Source organism: Arachis ipaensis, chromosome B2 (assembly GCF_059453495.1).
Source record: "Arachis ipaensis isolate K30076 ecotype BB chromosome B2, ASM5945349v1, whole genome shotgun sequence".
Lineage (NCBI taxonomy): Eukaryota > Viridiplantae > Streptophyta > Magnoliopsida > Fabales > Fabaceae > Arachis > Arachis ipaensis.
Genome location: NC_142437.1, coordinates 120401450 through 120423156, shown reverse-complemented (window position 1 = coordinate 120423156; position 21707 = coordinate 120401450). Strand labels below are relative to the sequence as shown.

Genomic DNA, 21707 nt, shown 5'->3' with positions numbered 1-21707 from the left:
ATTATTTTATGTTTTGTTTTTAGATAAAGAAAAAATAGATAAAAAAAAATAAAAAAAGTTATAATAAAAAAATTATTAATACCCTTAAATTTTTTATTTTTTTATTGATCAAATGGTGAATTAGTAATTTACTATTATTTACATATTTTTCTTTTATTTTGATCTCATCTTTAAGAAAAAAATTTTTGGTGAGTTTCACTTTTTGTTTACTTAATTTTTCTTTCTCATTCAAACAACAAAAAACTCATATTTTTATTCATTTTCTTTCTTTTTATAATCTCTTAATCCAAATAATTGTGAATGAAACATAAGAATTCTAATACCATTTAACTTCTTTTAAAAATTAAACAAATAAAAAAGGTATATAAATAATTATATATCTAACAAAAATTAACAACTAATTTCTAAGGCCATTAAAATTTACATTGACAGCTGTATGCATCTCTATTCTCTACATGAATCTCTTCACACTTCTGGTCTAATTATGTAATGTCATGAACGCGTGATCGTCCATTGGTCCTCTTCATTATTCAATGGCAACAGCAATGATGATATTAGCCTCTCTCGTCTTCTTGTGGGTGTCATCGCATCAATTACAAGTCTCATGCCCATCACACAAGGTCCCTAGTCTCTACCCTAACACTTCTAAGCTGCTTGTCATTCGAGTTTATCACGAAACAATTATGTTTGTATTAGTATTAATTTTTGTGTAATTTTTTTGTATATTATTTTTTTTTAGTATATACGATCAATTTTTTATTTTCATGTATAGAAATAATTTATACAAAACTAATACATAAAAATTAAACAGTACAATTTCTTGAAGGTTTTTTTTTTTTTGGGGGGGCAACATACACAATATCTTGCAGTTTAAGGTAGGGTCGCTTAACAACAGACCAAACTTCTTTGTTTAGATGAAGCCGAATATTAAAGTAAGGTATCTTCTTATTGGGCTCAGAAATAGAGCAGAGATCAATTTAAAATGAAATGGGTTCATTTGGGCCGACTGAATAGAACGGAAAAAGCATTTCAAAATTAAAAATAATAAAAGGTCAACCAAACAAAAAATTTTAAAAACAACGCCGTTGCCGGGGATCGAACCCGGGTCACCCGCGTGACAGGCGGGAATACTCACCACTATACTACAACGACTCGATGTTCTTTCTCTTAGTAATATTATTTATATTTATAATAACTTTACTTAAATAAAACAAAAGAGTTAATTTTGATTTGTAAATAATATTATATGTACCATCTTTTTATATTTATATATATATATATATCTTGTTATACACTTTTCATTTTTTGTATTAAAACTTTTAATAAAAAAATAAAAAATGATATGTATCTTGATATCATAAGAAAATATATACGAAAAAGATGGAGTTAATATTCAATTTTTTTTTTTAAATTTGAGGTTGAATTCAATTTGACCCTCAAAATTTTAATGGATTCAAATTGAATCCTAAAATTTGTAATCATAACTTGTATTAGTCTTTAAGCTAATTTGCGTTAATAACGTATTGATTTAATATATACATTAATTTGCTGTGATTTGGATTTCTGGTTTCATGTAATAACTTAACTGTTACTCCAAAGTTTTAAAATTTTTAAATTGAACTTATTATTGTCGTTTTCATGAGGATGTTGGGAGTCTGTAAAATTTATAAAAGCTTTAGTAGATCTCAGTTATATAAAACTTAGATGAAAAACTTAAATCTTAATAAATTAATATGTAAAATCAACATATTATTCACAGAAATTAGTTCAAAAACTAATGCAAATCACTATTATAAATCAATCAACGCTGCATTATTAGGCAAAAATATACCACAACAAATAAATGTAATATTTTCTGCAAATTTCACCCAACTAAAATTAGTTTATTCAAAAGTAATAATCAAAGTCTGCTCTGCCTTATTAAAATAAAACACTTTGCTCTAGTCGTTCCAAACGATAAATCCAGACAGAAAACTCCATTTAGCATTGTAATAATTATTATATAAGGAGACAAAACTTTAATTCTGGCCGAAGTATATTACATGTGACTAAAAGTTTTCTATATATAAGTTAAACAAAATCAGACGCGCGGGTATAAATTGTTCTATGTCAGCCTAGTTATTTATATTCACTAGTCACTACAAATGAATTATGATCATCCTTATATATTACCTACTCCACACAATACTCAGAATATGAAGACAAGTCTTGCATTGTTTTTTACATAATCAGAAAGTTGGAAAGTTACCTCATCTGTATATGATACCTATGATAACAATATAAAGTATATTAAGCATTTGCAATTTTATATATATATATATATATCAATAATGCAATCAAAACATCCAAACTCCAGGAAGAGTAATAAAGTAAGAGACATAATTATTTATGTATTTTTTATTAGTTTAAATTTTTTTTTAAAATAATTTTAAGATATAGTATTAGAGTTTATATATCATATCAAATATTGTTAGATTATCTATTTGTAAATATATGTTCACATTTCAGAAAATTATTTTCAGACGGGAAAGAAATATATTATAAATTCTATATTTTTTAAAAATAAAAATTTTAGACAATTTATAAATTAAATATGAGTAATTTTTCATCCCATAAATTAAATTAAATTATATATATATATATATATATATATATAATAATTTTGATAAGGCAAAATCAATAAAGTTATAAATATCTATCCTGAGAATATAACAAGGTGTTTTTTTTTTAATATTTTATTTGTATATAATTTATAAAAAATATTTTATTTTGTTATTTTTAAAATTTAAACTCAAAACCTCTTAATTAAGTTATAAATTGCAATCACAATTAATCCTATTTTTATTATTTCTGTACATATTTAATTAATACATAAAATAGGGAGACGTTAGTGGCTATATATATATATATATATATATATATATAATTTATGTTCATGTATATTATATTTTAGGAAAATAAACGATAAATAAAAATAATATAGTTTGTCAAAAATAATAAACTATATGTTGTGATGATATATATCTATATAAATCTAAAAATGCAGTCAAATAAAATGAAGACTATTAAATCTGAGATTGAGGTGGCAGATATATATGTACTATGTCTTGACAATTGCCACATCTATCTGATGATGAACCGCCAATTTCTTTATTTTGGAGATTGTCCAGAAGAATAAGAAATTAAATATTTAAATCTGAAATAATAATAATAACTTAACAAACTCCCATATTCGTGCACCGATCACTAGGAGGAGAATTTCCATTTTACTTATGAAACTTTAATTTCATAATAATTATAAAGATCTAGCTAATACGTATTTTAAAAATATATTTTAAAAATATCATAAAAAATACTTTATTAAAAGTTATTAAAATTAAAAGAAATTTTTTATATTTTTAATAAATTAAATAAATTAAAAATTTTATTATTATTCTTTTAAAATGTATTTTTAAGACACAAAATAGTTAAATTTTAATAATTTTTGTAATTTTTTATAATATCTTCTAATCGAATAAATTAAAAATTAATTCATTATAAATTTGAGTTTTATTTAATTTGAACAATATAAATTGCATACACAATAAAATTTGAACTTTAACATTTGTTTAAGCGACAAGTGATTAACATAAGTTATTTGTTAAATCCTAATGATATATATAATACCATGCATATCTGTACTAGATGATGCTTCCGATACGGGTTGTGAGATGGATTGGGAACCTTTGGTCGAGGTGGATGCCAAGTTGTTCGACTGGAGCAATGGGAGGTGGTACTTGTAAAGACACTTCGACGTTCAAGTCAGAATAGGCCTGAGAGGTGTAAGGTGTATGTATGGGTGAGTGACGTACTGAGGGGGGCAAGGGGTCCCCTCTATATAGGTGAGGGTAATTATATATCTTATCTTATCTTATTTGGTTAAGATAAGAGAGGTATTTGAATTTGATTGTTGGTTAGAAGTTCTAGCAGGCCAGTTCCGGGCCTTTTAGAAGGGAGATGGTATCCGACCCGGGTAGTCAGCTTCGGAGCCCGTTCCAGTTGTGGGCCGGATCCGTAACAGTTGCTCCCGCAGCGGGAAGGCGAGCATGGTCGACCTCCGTCGCTGGAGGATGTGCGTCTCGCCGAGTGCGTCATCGTTAGGTCGGTAGTTCGGTCCTAGCGGATTGACTGTTGGGTTGATGATGGAGCGGAGTCGCGTGGAGGTGTTTCATGTTTCTTAAAGGCCGAATGTCGACTCAGAATTTTTCGTTTTCTTGTGCCGGTTGTATTTCATGAGGGGTTTCATTGATTACGTTTCCAGAGTGCATATTTAATGTGAGGGGACGTTTGAGTTGTCTTTCTCCCTTTTACCCCTATGCTTTTGGTTGGAGTTGAGGGGTGTTTTTGGCTTTTTACCTTTCATAACCATTTTTTGATTTGGCTATTCCTTTCCCTCGCCCTCATTAGTTTCTGAAGCGCCTTGTTTGCTCCTCTTCTTTCTTTTGTCTTTCACACTCTTTCTTACATTTCTTTTTGGTGCTTCGCTGCCTACTTTTCTGCTTTCTGCTTCTTGTTTTTTGCTTCTATTTTTCTCTGGTTTGCCTTTTTCTTCATTAGGTTGGTGATCCTTCCCATTTGCTTATTACTCTTGTTTGTATTCTGTTCATGTTGCATATCTGCATTTTTGCTTTTTGATTTCGCATTAGTGTTTTTGTTTTGGTTGGGACGAGCGCCGTTGTTTGTAGGCATTTATCGCAGTAGCATTTGTTTTTTGGGGAGGGCGAGTACTACTATTGGTAGACGTGGCTTGCGTGAGATGGTGGTACTTTTTTATTTTCTTCTGCCGCTTTTTGCCCTATAGTTTTAGTGGGTTGATGGTGGTGCTTCTCCTATTTTTAGGTATGCTTCTGCGGAGAATTGAGGGTGCGGCGGCTCCTGTGATTTTGGCTGGGGTGTTCCCAATTTTTATTATTGGGTGATTAGTGATGTTTGGAAAATGCAATCTCAAATGACGGAAGCGGACCTTCAACGACTCTGTGACCAGGAGGCTGTGTGTGATGGAGGCAATGTCAAACACCAATACAAACTTTCTCTATTCAGGATCAACGAGAGAATCTGTTATTTGAACCTTAATTCGCTGACCATTCCAAATTTGAGTTTTATTTAATTTGAACAATATAAATTACATACACAATAAAATTTGAACTTTAACATTTGTTTAAGCGACAAGTGATTAACATAAGTTGCTTGTTAAATTCTAATGATATAATACCATGCATAGCAAACAGAATTCATTATGATTGCAACATAATCTGCTTTAAACAGAGCTAATAAATTAATTATAAGAGCCTTCCTATGTGCGTATATGCAAAATATATTATTGACCAAGTAATAACAAAAATATAAATGCCTTGAAACCAGGAATGTTCCATACTTCCATATATATATATATATATATAGAGAGAGAGAGAGAACATTTCTATTTCCAAGATACTTAAGAGAAACAAGTCCAAATTTATTATTGAATAATTTATATTTATATAATTTTTTAATTAAGTTAAGCTCACACGCACTTGACGCGTTTTATCTTATTACTAATTAATTGCCAATTCCGTCTCATTTCATAAAACTCTCACATAAACCTTTAATTTTTGTAGTGGGATTTCTTTCCTCTTTGATTCATAAGAGAATTCAAATTCAAAACACTCACTTAGTCAAGAACAGTAGTTTAGATACTCAAACAAAATTTCACTCGGTTCTATGCCCAATATAAATAGCTGCTCCTTGGAAAACTTAAGTGCCCAATAATAATAACAATAATCGTAGTATAACCAAATCACACTAATATGGCTTCAGAAGAGCAAAACCATGCTACTCATCAGGATTCTGATCATCATGGTGATGGCCTCACTGGAAAGAATAAGATATTAAGAAGACATGACTCTCTAGACATGGAATCTCGCATCTTCTCAAATTCTTCTGCTCACTCTAAAGTACGTTTTGATTGAATCTAATTGCATACAATATTGAATATTTATAATTAGGAGTTAGTAGTTTTAGTATTTTTTTTGTTTAATATAATGAGTTACTCGCTCTTATTTTATCTCTTACATCTAGGTTCTCATATAAATCTTCTTTTTTTTTTTTTTGGGATTATCATTAATTTCAAACATGATGAGGACTGAGGAGGATCCAGTCCATAAGCAGGCATCTGTTCATGAATAGTATCTTCAACCTGCATGCATATTATTGTACTTAAATTATCATGAATTATTTATTTATTTATTTAAGAAAAGAAAGATCTTTTTATTCGATTTCTAGGCTCACGCTAATTAGATTTCATTTAAGAAGAGAACTAACTTTTGATAACTACTAATTTACACCATCTTTTAAAATTTATTTTTCATTCTTATGTTTATGACCTCTTTTTTTAGGACAGTCAAAATATGTCAAATTCATTGAATTAGTCGATTTATTTGTTTAAATGAGTAGATTTTTATTTTTAAAAATATATTTATTTAAACTTTGAGTTAAATGAGTTGAACTTAATTAACCCAAAAATATACAAGGTCAATCGCAAAATTAAATGTGTGACTAGTTTTTTTTTTTTTTTTGTATTTTAGTTTAAAAAAATTAGTACTTTTTATTTTTTAAAATCCATTGACCTGACCCAAAAAACATGATCCATTTTCTAAGAAAAACTCTAGTTGTTTAAGTTTTTTTTATATCTAGAGAAGTGGTCCTTTTTTGTCCAATTTTTTCCCCATAAAATCAGATGTTTTATTCTTTCTATTTTTTTTTTTAAATTAAAACATAAACCGTCCGGTCTGTAATTTGTCGAGCTGGCTATAAACGGGTGGAACTTAAAAATTGAGGGTTGTGAACAAATAAAAATAAACCGATCGTCATGTATAATTTAAGCAAAAATGCTATTTGTATATTAAAATTAGTAATTAAAATCAGCTACTAATGTATTTGTTTATAAATACATACGTAGTTTAATTTATTTTTAATATATATTTATATTCTAACATGTATTTTATACTGGTGACTAATTTTGGTAGTTGATTTTGGTATACACCTACCATAACTCTAATTTAAGCGAGTTAGAATAGTCTATTTGATAGTTTTATCTCCTTTTTTTCTTTATGTTACTATAACTTTTTTTATTCTAAATTTTAATTTAAACTTTAAACTCTTACAAAGTGAAAAAAAAAATTGTTGATATTAGGTAATCTAAATTTAGTTCTCTATATACTTTTGACTAGAAAAATAATTGTGATGAACATATAGTCGTGGCAATTTAATTGCCAATAATATTACTTTCAACTTTCCTTTAATTTAATTTCACATATTATGATAAAAAGGTGGCTGGTTATTGTAAATGTATATTAATAATGATACATTATTTTCAGGGGCCATCGATGTCCATGATTATGCATCTAGCGTTTCAAAGCATAGGAATTGTGTATGGAGACATAGGAACATCACCATTGTATGTTTATTCAAGCACTTTCACTGATGGCATAAAGCACAATGATGATATTTTGGGTGTTCTTTCTATCATCTTTTACACTATTACCCTCATTCCTCTTGTCAAATATGTCCTCATCGTCTTAAAGGCAAACGACAATGGCGATGGTAGGTCATGATCGTCTTAATAAAAACGTTAAATTATACCGATTGTCATTAAACTTGTAAAATTGTAAATTGATCTCTACACTTTAAAAGTTTGTAATTGAGTCCAGAGAATTAAAATTTATAATTTAGTCCCAATCGTTCAAAAAGTGTTTGATTTAATAGAATATTTTTAGCATATTCTCTATTTTAACAAAATATTTTCAGTATATTCTGAGAATATTCTATTAAATTAACACTTTTTGATTTGTGGGAACTAAATTACAAATTTTAATTCTTTTTAAAAATTTAATTATAAATTTTTAAAATGTAGAGATCAATTTATAATTTCATTAAAAGTGTAGGAATCAACTGTATAATTTAACCTAATAAAAACAAAAGAATTTAATGTTCATATATTGTCGGTAAATTTAACCGGGATAACTAATTGTGGTTGACATGTTAATGAAAAATAATTAATTTTTAAATTTATTATTTAAAAAGTCATTTAAATTTATTAATTTAATTGAATGATTATATATAATTTTTTATTCAATATATCAAAATTAAAAAATAATAAATTTAATGCATTAATCACTCTTTGGAAAAGAAAAGATGACAAGTTATTGATTAATTTATTTTATACAAAATTTATATACTAGAAGATTAATATGTCAATTTCTATTTTTATGATGCTAGACAAATTTGTCCTGCATTATTTTAATAGGGATGATATTATAGATTTACTTTTAATTTTACTTTAATTACCTCAAAAATAATATAAGATAAATCAATATCTATACAATATACATAATGATATGATGGTTATATAATTTGTTTTAATTTAGTCATGAATTGATTTAATTATTATTATTAGGAGGGACTTTTGCTTTGTACTCTCTAATATGCCGCTATGCCAAAGTTAGTCTTACTCCAAATCAACAAATTGAAGATGCAGAAGTTTCTAATTATCAGTTAGATTTGCCTGAGAATAGTACCACAAAGAGGGCTTCAATGGTTAAGTCAAAGCTTGAGAACAGTTACTTTGCAAAGCTCTTCTTGTTGCTCGTCACCATGCTTGGTACCTCCATGGTCATTGGGGATGGTGTACTCACTCCTTGCATCTCTGGTTATTAATAATCATTCTCTATATTTTTTTTTCTTTCTTCCTTTGTTTTGGTATTTATTTATTTATTTATTTATTTTGGGTTTTAAATAACACCCCTTTTTTTTATAAAATGGTACATTAAAAGTTTAGTGTTTTTGGTTTGTCCATATAGACAATTATTTGAAACTATTTCTATACAAGAATACTATTATTTTTGGATGAAATCAACTTTTCATTTGTACATATAGATTAGGAAGATAGTTTTAAAAATAAATAAAATAAAAAATTACTATCCACATAGGGATAACTTTAATTTGTTTATTTCTAAAAAGAACTGAATAAATAAAAAATTAATTTAGTCAATATTTTTAATTATAAAATTATATTATGAACTCTATTTTTTAAATTATTTAGAGAAATTCAAAATTTAAACTTTCATATGTAAGATTTAAAATTAAAAGGCTTTGACTCATATTGACAGTAAAATTAATTATCTCCATATAATTTAACTCTATTAAAAATGATTCTAATCATTTTATTGCTACTACCAATTCCTCTTCTCTTTAGAAATTAAATAGTGATACAATCAATTATAGAACATCAGGTAATAAATATTATCCTGATCTTTTATGAAAAAATGATCTAGAAAACTAGTTTTAATAATTAGATGTTTATGATCTTTTGGAGAGATAAAATGTATATCACTTAAATATATAATGTTGTTTATTTGATTATATTTTTCGTTTTATATGAACAGTATCTATATATATAGTTCTAAATAGGATATTAAAAGTTTTATTGAACGAAATAAATTAATGAATTCATCCGATTGCAGTTTTATCTGCTGTGGGAGGGCTCAAGGAAGCTACTTCAAAAATAACTGACGGTAGGTATATTATATATACTACTAGCTATGTAATTTCAAAAATATATATATCCTATTTCGTTTTTATTTCTTTTATGGACAAAAATGTAGGCCTCAGAGTTGCTTTGTTTCTGCCGTTTTGGTGGATGTGAATGTTAAATAATAAGACAAGAACTTCATAAAAGACGAATTTTTATTTTATTAAAAATATTTACCTATTAAAAAGCCTTATAATATGATACTATATATTTATTTCATTAGATTTCTATCACCTTATTTTGGTTCATTATTTTATTACTGAATTATAGTTAAGTAATTCTTGTGATCATTATCTATATATATGAACATGGTCCAGCGATTTTATAACCTTTATTTGTTTTATTTTGAGAATAATAATAATAATAAAATTATATATATTTGATGGTTGTGATTTGTGAATGTAGAGCGGGTTGTTGGGATATCGATAGGAATCTTGATATGCCTATTCATGGTTCAAAGGTTTGGAACAGATAAAGTTGGGTACAGTTTCGCCCCCATTATATGTGTTTGGTTTTTGTTCATTGGAGGCATCGGTGTCTACAATTTCATCAAGTATGATCCCATTGTTATCAAAGCACTAAATCCAGCATATATTGTATACTACTTTCGGAGGAACAAGAAGGATGCTTGGATTTCTCTTGGTGGCGTCGTTCTATCAATAACAGGTTATGTCATTATATATTGGTACGAGGAATACTAGGGGCTAGCAATTTTGGTGTTTTGTAACCATCAATTGGCCATTGATAGTGTTTTTAATGGTGTGAGATTACATCTAATGGTGGAAAATCACTCACTTTTGTTTTGATGGTTAAGTGCTGGCCAAAAAACACAAAAATTGCTGGCCCCTAGACTTTTCCTATTCGTATAGGAAAAGTATAGTCAACATATTATCTGTCAACTTATTGTCAATAATAATTAATTATTATATTTTAAACACATATATAAAGAGATACATCCACAAAAAATATACCTATAAAGACACTTCTATTGAACATAGCTATAAAAAAAATATTTTTATTAGACATATCTACAAAAGACACTTCCATTAAACACAGTTATAAATAAGAGTTGGTAGAAGTTGGCAGAAATACTGTTGGTAACGTAGCGGAATTGATTTGTATATATTTATATAATTTTAATATATGTTTTACATTTTGATATTAATATATAGTTTATATAAATAACTGACTTAGTAATTAATTTTTTATGTATATATATAATATGATTATTTAATTTGATCAAAGGGGATTAAATCAGTTAATAATTTAGTGTTAAATGAGTAAATTGCAGGAACTGAAGCACTATTTGCGGATGTTGGACATTTCACAGTGAGATCTATACAAATAAGCATGTGTTCTGTGACATATCCTGCTCTCATTCTGGCCTATACTGGACAAGCTTCATTCCTTCGCAAACACAATGATCTTGTTTCTGATACTTTCTACAAGTCCATACCACGTAATCTATATAACTCTCATTCAAAGAAGTATAAGAAAAATTTCAAGTGCACCGGGAGTACCGGTGCACTAGTTATTTTAACCGTTGATCTTAATTATAAAAAATATATATAATATATATTAATTGAAATCAACGGTTAAAATAACTGGCACCGGTACTTCCCGGTGCACTTAAAATATTTCCAAAAGTATATATATAATCAATTCTTAAGTAGTTAATATCAGTTAATTTTTTATTATAAAATTATTTTTTTAGTTTTTTTTCTAAATTTAAAGTTTGAAATTTAAGACGTAAAATTAAACAAAATTTATTGATATTAGATAACAAAAATTAGTTCTTTAAAATTATATTTGGAATAGAAATTGAAACATAGAAATTGAGAGGTAGAAATTGAGAGACTGAGAAATTGAGATTTAATTTTTATTATATTTAGTGTAAATATATAGAACTTAATTATGTCTTTATTAGTACTATGTTTAAGATAAGATAAATATAGAGATAAAATAAGAATATTTATTAAAATATTTTTAGTTATTAAAAAAAATATTGTTAAAATTTTAATTTTTGTCTTTAAAAATTTTAATCCTTGTATTCCTACTTTTAAAAAGTATTAAAAAAACTGAAATTTTATATCTAAAATTAAAATTGTAGTTTTAATCTCTTGTCAGTTGTCATTAAATCACTAAATACAATACTAAACTCAATCTTTCACTCTCATTTAGTCTCCAAAACAAACATTAGCTGCTAACCGATGAATTTTTTTCAGTCTAATCTCAAAATTCAACTTCAAACTATCAATATAACTTTTTTATTATAAAAATTTAATTACAAAATTTTAAATTATATAAACGTAAAAAATAATTAAACTTTATAATTATACAAAATATCGGTATAAAATATCTATGAGGAGTGCTAGGAGGCCAGCACTTTTGTTAAATTCTGGCCAGCACTTAACCATCAAAAGGAAATTGAATGATTCTACACCATTAGATGCAATCTCACACCATTAAAAACATCATTGATAATTAATTAATGGCTAAATACTACAAAATTTGCTGGCCCTAGACTTTCTCATCATCCTAAAATGTTGATTTTTGTGTGTGTATGTAACAACATAACAAGTAATCAAAATAATTAACGATGTATGAGTGGTTGTTTCAGATAAACTATACTGGCCAATGTTTGTTGTTGCTGTGGCAGCAGCAATCATAGCATCTCAAGCGATGATCTCAGGAACATTCTCAATCATACAACAATCCTTAGCACTTGGATGTTTTCCTCGTGTCAAAGTTGTACATACATCAACCAAATATGAAGGACAAGTTTACGTTCCCGAAATCAATTTCATACTCATGATTGCTTGTGTTGCTGTCACTGCTGGATTCAAAACCACCACCAAAATTGGCAATGCTTATGGTAACCAAATAAATCTCTTATATATATACATACTCTAAATTAAACTTCGTTATTTATATATATCGCCATAATTATTTATGAGTGTTAGCTAGGAAAAATTATATGTTGAATTGTGTAAAATCCCACATCGATAAGAGAAGGTAACAAAGGATAACTTATAAGAATGTTTCGACTCTGCTCCTACCATAATAGCTGACTTTTTCTGATAATAGTTTTTTCTAAAATCATATATCTCATTATATTAATGTTTTTGTTAAGAGTTGGATAACCAAAAAAAATTTGTGAAATTGCCATAATTTTAGAAGGAATGAAACAAGGATCAATAATGTTCATTAATTAGATAAAATTATATTAATATTTATGAAATTGATAATCTACTACTATATATATTAGCAATTTTTCAATTTTTGATTGGACAAAAATATTGTGATATGCAGGAATAGCAGTGGTTTTTGTAATGACACTAACTTCAGCATTGCTTGTTCTAGTCATGATCATGATATGGAAGACTAACCTGCTATTAATCATAAGCTATGTTCTTATCATTGGTTCTGTGGAGCTTCTATACTTAAGCTCAGTGCTATACAAATTCAAGGATGGAGGGTATCTTCCACTAGCATTTGCATTGTTCCTAATGTCCATAATGTACATTTGGAATGATGTGTATAGAAAAAAGTACTATTATGAATTGGATCATAAGATTTCTCCTCAAAGCCTTAAGGAAATTATTGCTAATGAAAAAAGGTTGCATAGAATCCCCGGATTTGCCATCTTCTACTCGGAGCTTGTTCAAGGAATTCCACCAATTTTCAAGCATTATGTGTCGAATATTCCGGCCTTGCATTCCGTTGTGGTGTTTATCTCGATCAAATCTTTGCCAATTAGCAAGATTTCAATGGAGGAGAGGTTCATTTTTCGCCGTGTCGAACACGACGAACTTAAGATATTTAGATGTGTTGTGAGATATGGATATACGGATGTCCGCGACGAAAAAGAGCCGTTAGAGGATTTGTTAGTTAGAAGGTTGAAGTCATTTGTTGGTGAAGTTAGGGTTCTTGATTCATCTCAAAAGGTTGAAGAGGAGAGAATGAGTGATGATGGTGGTGAAGAGACTATTATTGAGGAAATTGAGAAAGGGTTGGAAGGTGGAATTGTTCATTTGATTGGTGAGAGTGAAGTTGTTGCAAGCAAAGGAAGTGGCATTGGGAAGAAGATTTTGATAAATTATGCTTACAATTTCTTGAAAAAGAACTTGAAGCAAGGTGACAAAGTGTTTGATATTCCTCATGAGCGTAAGGTTAAAGTGGGAATGACATATGAACTTTAAATATGATAGAAATTAAGTGCTCAAATAAGAATAATAATAGGTGGAAAGAGAGACCTATATATGACAACTATTTTTGTTTGTTGGTATAAATTTTATGTATTATTTTAATATTCAAGCACGAGTAGAATTATTGTTTTTGGTTATTATTTTTGCTATAAAATTACTTATTTCAAAAGTTTATGTTGATTAAAAAATAATATTAATAATTATATTTCTAATATTTTTTTTAAACAAAATTTTTTTTGAGTTTGTTTGATCTTTTATATAGACTTTTTTTTATGTATCTTATACTATTTTTTTTCTTTTGGAATTTATTATTAACGATCGAACTCTTGACTTTTCAGACAAAAAGTTCTGATATTATATCATAAAACGACTTATCCCAAAAATTTAAACTAATAGAAGAATACAATATTAGTAATTATATTTTTAACAACTTTTAATTATCAACCTAATTTTTTTAATTTAATAATTTAAAAATATATTTTTAACTCACACTTTTAAATATTAATAACTAAATAATGGTCAACAACAATAAATTTTACTTGTCTTCTAATATTCTTCTTTTTATGTGTTTTACTTTATCCAAATATTATTAATTAAAAATTGAAATAGATATATATAGAGGCTTGTGTAATATTTTGGGTATGAACTTTCCTCTTTATAATTAAGCGAAGATTAGATGAAAATGAGCCAAGCAAGCTAAGTTTTTGAACTTTGGATTAAGTATTTTACGATATACTTCAGAGTATTTATGATTAAAATATTTAAAATTTATTTTTTGTTGACTTTAATTAAAATAAAATTTTTTAACATAAGATAAATAAAAAATCTAATATAAAAATCATGCAAATTCGAATATAAACAAATTTTTACAAATAAATATATAAGATATATAATCATTCACATATTTTATCTAACAACATATATTTTAATTTTGGAATAAATAATTTTACACACTACTCTATCTTTTTCTTTGTTGAGATAATTTTTCTAAAATATTGATTTACCTTATTACATATGCACTTGGAACGAATTATATTCAAAAAAATAAAAAATAAAAAAAACCTTAAAAAAAGAGAAAAATTAGAAAGAAAAATAATATTGGTTTAGATGAGTAAAGTATCTGTAGAGATATATTTTTATTTATTTAAGTTACCCCTTGTAACATGTCTTCTTATTATTAAATAAAATAAAATAAATTGACTTATCATGATTAATTTTAACTTTTCATCTAACCTAAATTTTATTAGCTTAATTAATTCATCATGATGTAATTTTTTTTTTGTAAATTATAAAAAATATTAAAAAAAGTTTAATTTTATAATTTTTTTATTTTTCTCAAATTATACATTTATTAATCTATTTCAATCACAAAATATAAAAAATCTCGAAAGACAAAGAATAAATAAAAAAATTCAAGAGGCACACAAAATTTTATTTTCAAAATTTTCTCTCTTTTGTTTTCTTAAATTTTTTGAAAAAAATAATAAAATATTAAATAAAACTTTTCTAATAATTTTTAACTATGGTATATTTTTTCTTAATCGAACCTAAATTTTATTAACCTAATTAATTAGGTATAACTTTTTTATAAATTACAAAAATTATTAGAGAAGTTCTATTTTATATTTTATTTTTTTTTCAAAAAAGTTTAAGAAAGCAAGAGAGAGAAAATTTTGAAAAATTTAAATTTTTTGTGCCTCTTGAATTTTTTTTTATTTATTCTTTGTATTTTGAATGAGATTTTTTTTATTTTGCGATTGAAATTGATTAATAAATGTATAATTTGAGAAAAAATAAAAAATTATAAAATTAAATTTTTTAATAATTTTTATAATTTGCCAAAAAAAATTATATCATGATTAATTAATTAAATTAATAAAATTTAGGTTATATTAAAGTTAAAGTTAATCATGATAAGTTAATTAATTTTATTTCAGTTAATAATAAGAAGATATGTCAAAATTCAAAAGGGATAATTCACGCTCTAATTTAGAGCGGATTGGATAGTACTCACCAATTTAACAATTAATAAATACTAAAAAAGATAAATTCTAGTTATTTTTGGCTAATTTATTTTGATTACCAAATATTTCTGCTAGATCACATACTATCTAAATTAAAAGTGTAATACATATGTAAGCTTTATTTATGTAGTAATAATGTGATAGAATTAGTATGGGGCCTATAGCACAATTAGAGAATTATACTATAAAATAAGATTATGATATAATAATGTGGGATATGCATGATGTAATTAGAAACTCTATTTTTCCTCTTAGCCTTAATTCTAGGGATCTCTATTCTATTCTCTCTAAAATTCTATCTAATTCACTATTCTTTGATACGAATTTGTATCAAGTGGTGCTTTCATTGAGAGAATGGCTGAGAACACGAGAATGCAATCAATGTAGGCGGCTATTAACAGTTTAGCCGAACAATCCGATAGTCCTAGGAGAAACTCACCACTATTACACAGTCATTGGCGTCAATCCAGGTCCAACTTGCCCAGCGGTTGAGGATTTTCTATGGTTGCATCCACATCAGTCGATCTTTGCTCTGCCGTGTCACATGAAGGTATCTTTTTTGCATTTTTCAGGCACTGAGGATGTTCTTCATTAGATTTCAGGCGGAAAGGTTCTTCCGAATCCGTGACATCTTAGAGGAAGAAAAGATTGATTCAGTGGCTAACAGCTTAGAGGACAAGTGTTGGCTTGGTTTCAAATTTCGAAGCGACTCGATCAGGTATCCGACTAGCTCACTCTTTCTACCGCACCCTCACAATTTGAGAACCCTAGGTAAGATTTGCTGAAATTGAAACAGTCTTCATCTGTAAAAAGTTACTTTGATTCTTTCAATGATTTAGCTGCTAGAGTTTATGGTATGAATGACACATTGCTATTAGATTGTTTTATTAGCGGATTGATTCCGGATCTCAAGAGAGAAGTTAAGTCCCATTGTCTCGCGTCCTCCATGCAGGCAATGTCCCTAGCGAGATTATTTGAAGAACAATTTGTTCCTAATTTCCATAAATGGCGGATCCCAAATATCTCGTACTCAACCTCACAAGATAAAGCTAACACCATGCAACCTGCTAAACCCAATTTTCTCCCAACATCTACTAAATCCACCTCCCAAACTTCAACTCCACCTCTATTGCCCACACCAAATAAACTTAAAAATTTAAGCAAACTCCCCCTCACCGGAGCATCAATGTTTAGCCAAACATTACTTCCTTATACAATCTTTGGAGGGACTTCCGAGTGAAGAGGTGGCCAAAGAAGAGAATGCTTAGCTCAAGCAACCTTCTATAGTAGATAATGCTGAACCCCTCCACCTTTCCTTTAATGTACTTGCGAACATTTCGAGTAGGCGTTCCATCCGTTTCAAGGGGACAAAGAATGGCAAAGAACTTCGGATACTTATGGATGGTGAGAGCCCGAACAATTTTATCCATCCAGCTTTGACTCAGAGCTTAGCAATGGTAGTGCACCAAGTCCCACAGTTCAAAGTCCAAGTAAGGAGTGGGCAGCTACTTCAATGTGAAGGCAAAGTCATAAATGTTCCGGTTACAATCAAAGACCATACCATTTTCATCAGTGTCTTTGTCTTACCAATTGCAAATGAAGAATTACTTCTTGGTGATATATGGTTAGAAACACTTGACACTCACTTGGTTAACTACAAGCGAAAGTTTATCACATTCTTGGATGGTGACAAACTAGTGACCTTGCAACGGGAGACAAGTCACACACCAACTCAAGCCCAATTTCATCAATTGAAAAGGTTGCAACACACACACACTAAATTGTTGTCCTTTATACACTTTAACTCGGATCTTTGGAGAATGAATTACAACTGCCTTTGGATTTATCGTCCAATATGAACCCAAAATTGGTTTGTTTGTTGCACACCTACAACGCGGTGTTCCAAATCCCTAGGGGTTTGCCTCCGTCTCAAGCTCAAGACCATACTATTTCCCTAGAACCTAACTCAGCACCAGTCAAGGTGAAACTGTATCGATATCCACATAGCTAGAAATAAAAAATCGAGAGAATTGTGAATGAAATGTTAAAAAAATGCATTATACATCCGAGCACTAGCCCGTTTTCTTCTCCAGTATTATTGGTGAAGAAAAAAGATGGCTCTTGGCGGTTTTGTACGGACTATTGGGCCTTGAATGCTGTCATGGTCAAATATTCTTTCCCAATGCCCATAATGGATGAGCTATTAGATGAACTTTTTGGCGTGCAATACTTTTTTAAGTTGGACTTAAGGTTTGATTATCACCAAATTCATATGAAACCTGAGGATTGCTTCAAGACAGTGTTTCGCACACATCAAGGTTTATACGAATGGTTGATGATGCCATTCAGGTTGACAAACGCCCTCGTTATTTTCTTGAGTTTGATGATCTCAATTTTTGTGGATGTATTAAGAAAGTTTGTTTTAGTATTCTTTGATGATATCCTAATTTATAGACCTAATTGACATTCTCATTTAACTCATTTGATGCATGTGTTGAATATTTTTAGGGACAATGCCTTATGCTAAATTATCAAAGTGCTCTTTTGGACAAACAAGAGTTGATTACTTAGGTCATGTGGTATCCAGAGAGGGAGTTAGCGTGGATGAATCCAAGATTTAAGCTATTAAACAATGGCCTATTCCTACTTCTCTCAAGCCACTCCACGCATTTTTGGGGTTGGCCAGCTATTACTGAAAGTTTATCAAGCACTTTGCCTTCTTGGCTGCACCTTTGACCGACCTCCTTAAAAAGGAGAATTTTATTTGGTTAGAACAAACCATGGCAGCTTTTAGTCAACTAAAAACTGTCTTGACACATTCTCCTATTTTAGCTTTGTTGGACTTCTCTAAACCTTTTATCCTAGAGACGGATGCGTCGGGAATGGAGACTGGTGTCATCCTTAACCTGCAGGGTCACCCTATTACTTACTTTTCTAACTAGGGAGATGCAAGCCATCCTCGCTGCTAATCACCAAATTTCATCACTATTTACTTGGACATAAATTTCTTATCTAAACAGACCATAAGAGCCTCAAGGAATTGCAAGGTCAGACCATTCAAACCTCAGAACAGCAGACATAGTTAGCAAAATTGTTGGACTATGACTTCTCCATTGAGTATAAGAGAGGGTATGATAATAAAGGTGCAGATGGGTTATCCCGGGCCTTCATAGAACTCACTTCGGTGACAAGCAGCCTGCTGCAATTTCTTCAGCAGGAGTTTCAAACATTTCAGGTTGAAACTGAGTTCAGAAGCTGAACAGAATTCGGGTAGACTTCAAATGCATCACGGCTTATGGTACTGAGATGATAGGCTTGTTATACCAGCTGCTTCACCTTTGATTCTACACTTGCTTCATGAGAGTCACGATTCCATTATTGGGGGACATAGGGGTTATCAAAAGACACTTGCTCGCCTGACTGCCCAATTTTTTTGGAAGCATATGGCTAAACGCATTAAGGAATATGTCAATGTTTGCTCTATTTGTCAGTAGGCAAAAAATAGTACTCAACCCCTAGTCAGACTATTGGAGCCATTGCTAATCCCAACTCATATTTGGCATGATATGTTGATGGATTTTATCATTAATCTTCCTTTATCTCACGGCTGCTCCGTTATCTTGGTGGTTGCTGATGTCTAAATTTTTGCACTTTATTCCTCTTTCTTGGATTTTACGGCCCTAAAAGTAGTTGTAGCTTTTGTGTGAGAGATAGTGAACATTTCACGAGCAAATTTGGGAATAGTACACTGAAAATCAGGAATTATGCTGGCCAGGAGTTCTGCATACCATCTAGAGTCTGACGGACAAATGGAGGTCCTTAAGTGCTGCTTGGAAATGTACTTACTCTGTTACACGCAGGAGAACCCGAAAGACTGGTTTAAGTTGCTACCATGGGCTGTGTATAGTTATAATATCTCATACCACTATGCTATTGGCATGTCCCCGTTCAAGGTGGTCTTCGACCGAGACCCTCCAACCCTTCTCAAGTACGATACCAAGTCTGTTGACACACCGGCGCTACAGGAACAACTATTGCAGTGCGATATAGTACTGGAATCTCTCAAAAAGAATTTAGAGAAGGCACAATTGCGAATGAAAATCCAGGCAAATCGGAAGGCGGAAGATCAGAGTTCGAGTTCAATGTGGGTGATTTTGTGTATGTTAAGCTAAAGCCGTACCGCCAGCACTGTGTGGCATTGCAGAAGAATAAAAAAATTATCTATGAGGTATTTCGAACCGTTCAAAATCATGGCATGTATTGAAAATGTGGCTTATAAGTTGGAATTGCCCACCACAGCTAGGATCCACTTTGATTTTCACATTTCTTTACTCAAGAAATATACTGACAATCCAAATCCTCCTAACATTCTCACCCCATTTTTATTAGATGATCAAGGGTACAAACCTCAACCCCATTTGATACTGGGGCACCGAATTGTCAAGTGACTTGATACATGAAGAAACTAGCTTACAATATTTGAATTCAAATTATCAAAAACAGACCAAGATACTTGAAGAAATTAAAGGAACTTCCGCCAAAATTTGTTCAACGTAACCTTGAATGCGAGGATTCTAGAAGAAGCAAATTGTGCAACATCAGATTATCCAGAACCAAAATCATCAATAGGCAAACTATATCTAACAATTCAAGCCAAATTAGAATAAGATCTTCAACCAATAAACGATAATTCAACATATCCAGAAGCAAAATATTCAATACTTACAATTCTACAATTTCATATTTCAGGTTTAGATTATGAGGATGCAGAATCAGAGAATGCTGCTGCAGAATGTGTCCAAAATTCAAACTAAAAGCAAAATACATCACAGTAGAAGAAGGAGAATCATCATATTTTAATTTTGAATTTTAATCGCATCAGCAACAAGAAGAATCAACAAATCTTACAAATCAATCACAATTTCAAATCTAGAAAATTCATTTAAAATTTGAAGGTCCAGTTCTAGTATCATCAATCACAATTTAGGATAAGATAACACAAGCAATTCAACGAATAGAAGATTCAAAGGCAGATTTGAAATTACCTAGCGTGATTGGGATTGACGGTGTCGAGATTGATGTACGAACAGTGGATGGCACCACTCTGAACAACGGTGATGGGATCAAAAGCGGCATCATTGCAATGGAGAAGGTGCAGTTCACGTATCCAGAAATAGCAGAGGTGAGGCTACCGCAACCACCACCAAACCCACCGCATCATTCCAATAACGCTTCAATGCGTTGAACAGAGGCGGCGGCGGCGATGAAGAAACACCAGCAGAGCTGATCCTCGGTAACGGCACCGAGGACGACACCTCTATGAAGGGAGAGCAAATGCTCGCGACTCCCTGAGTTGACGGAGTGGCAGCAGCGACTGGTACCGAAGATCCTTGAAGATGTGGCGAAAGGTTTCGGTGCGTTTTTTCGATCTTGGCAATGCCATCTCCTCTCCTTGCGGCGGTCTTCCCCTGGGATCGCGAAGAGGAGGCTCGAACGACGAAGAAGTAGGTGAAGTGGCGGGTTCCGAGATTGGGATGGTCGAAAGAAACAACAATTGACACACGTCGTGAAAGGGTGGCTACGGTTGGACGCAGTGGTATCTTCGAGGCAGAGAAACAACAACGTGTCTCTCCTCTTCGTCGATGAGAATGAGGAAGAGATGCTGAACCCTAACAATGAGTTAGATAGGCTTCTATTGTGGGACAAAAGTTGAGCCAATTTATAAACAAAATTATGTTATACAATTGGTGGATTAAAATTTTTTAAGCAATAAGATTGTGATGGTAAACTTTTTTTTTAGTAGTAGCATAGAAAATATTATTTTAATTTTTATTATTTTTTTATTAATTGTAATTAGTTTTTATAATT

General features: G+C 30.0%; 1 protein-coding gene and 1 non-coding gene across 2 annotated transcripts; one reads left to right on the top strand and one right to left on the bottom strand.

Annotated features, from left to right (window-relative positions):
- Positions 1-1080: 1080 nt before the first annotated feature.
- TRNAD-GUC (transfer RNA aspartic acid (anticodon GUC)) lies at positions 1081-1152 on the bottom strand. Its single transcript has one exon. It is a non-coding gene; the product is annotated as a tRNA-Asp (tRNA).
- A 4474-nt stretch (positions 1153-5626) lies between these two features.
- On the top strand, positions 5627-13924 carry LOC107626131 (potassium transporter 5). The gene is made up of 8 exons (XM_016328924.3): positions 5627-5972; positions 7395-7620; positions 8474-8725; positions 9540-9590; positions 10013-10273; positions 10899-11066; positions 12228-12482; positions 12920-13924. The coding sequence occupies exons 1-8, from the start codon at positions 5826-5828 to the stop codon at positions 13807-13809; spliced, it is 2250 nt and encodes a 749-aa protein (XP_016184410.1). The 5' UTR covers positions 5627-5825; the 3' UTR covers positions 13810-13924.
- The last annotated feature ends 7783 nt before the right edge of the window (positions 13925-21707 follow it).

What these genes read in the sequence shown, in the direction of transcription:
- LOC107626131 (XM_016328924.3), top strand. Translation starts at nt 5,826, where the DNA reads ATGGCTTCAGAAGAGCAAAACCATGCTACTCATCAGGATTCTGATCAT. An exon ending in GGCAAACGACAATGGCGATG is followed by an intron (nt 7,621 to 8,473) that starts GTAGGTCATGAT and finishes TATTATTATTAG; the next exon opens with GAGGGACTTTTGCTTTGTAC. An exon ending in TTTCTACAAGTCCATACCAC is followed by an intron (nt 11,067 to 12,227) that starts GTAATCTATATA and finishes TGGTTGTTTCAG; the next exon opens with ATAAACTATACTGGCCAATG.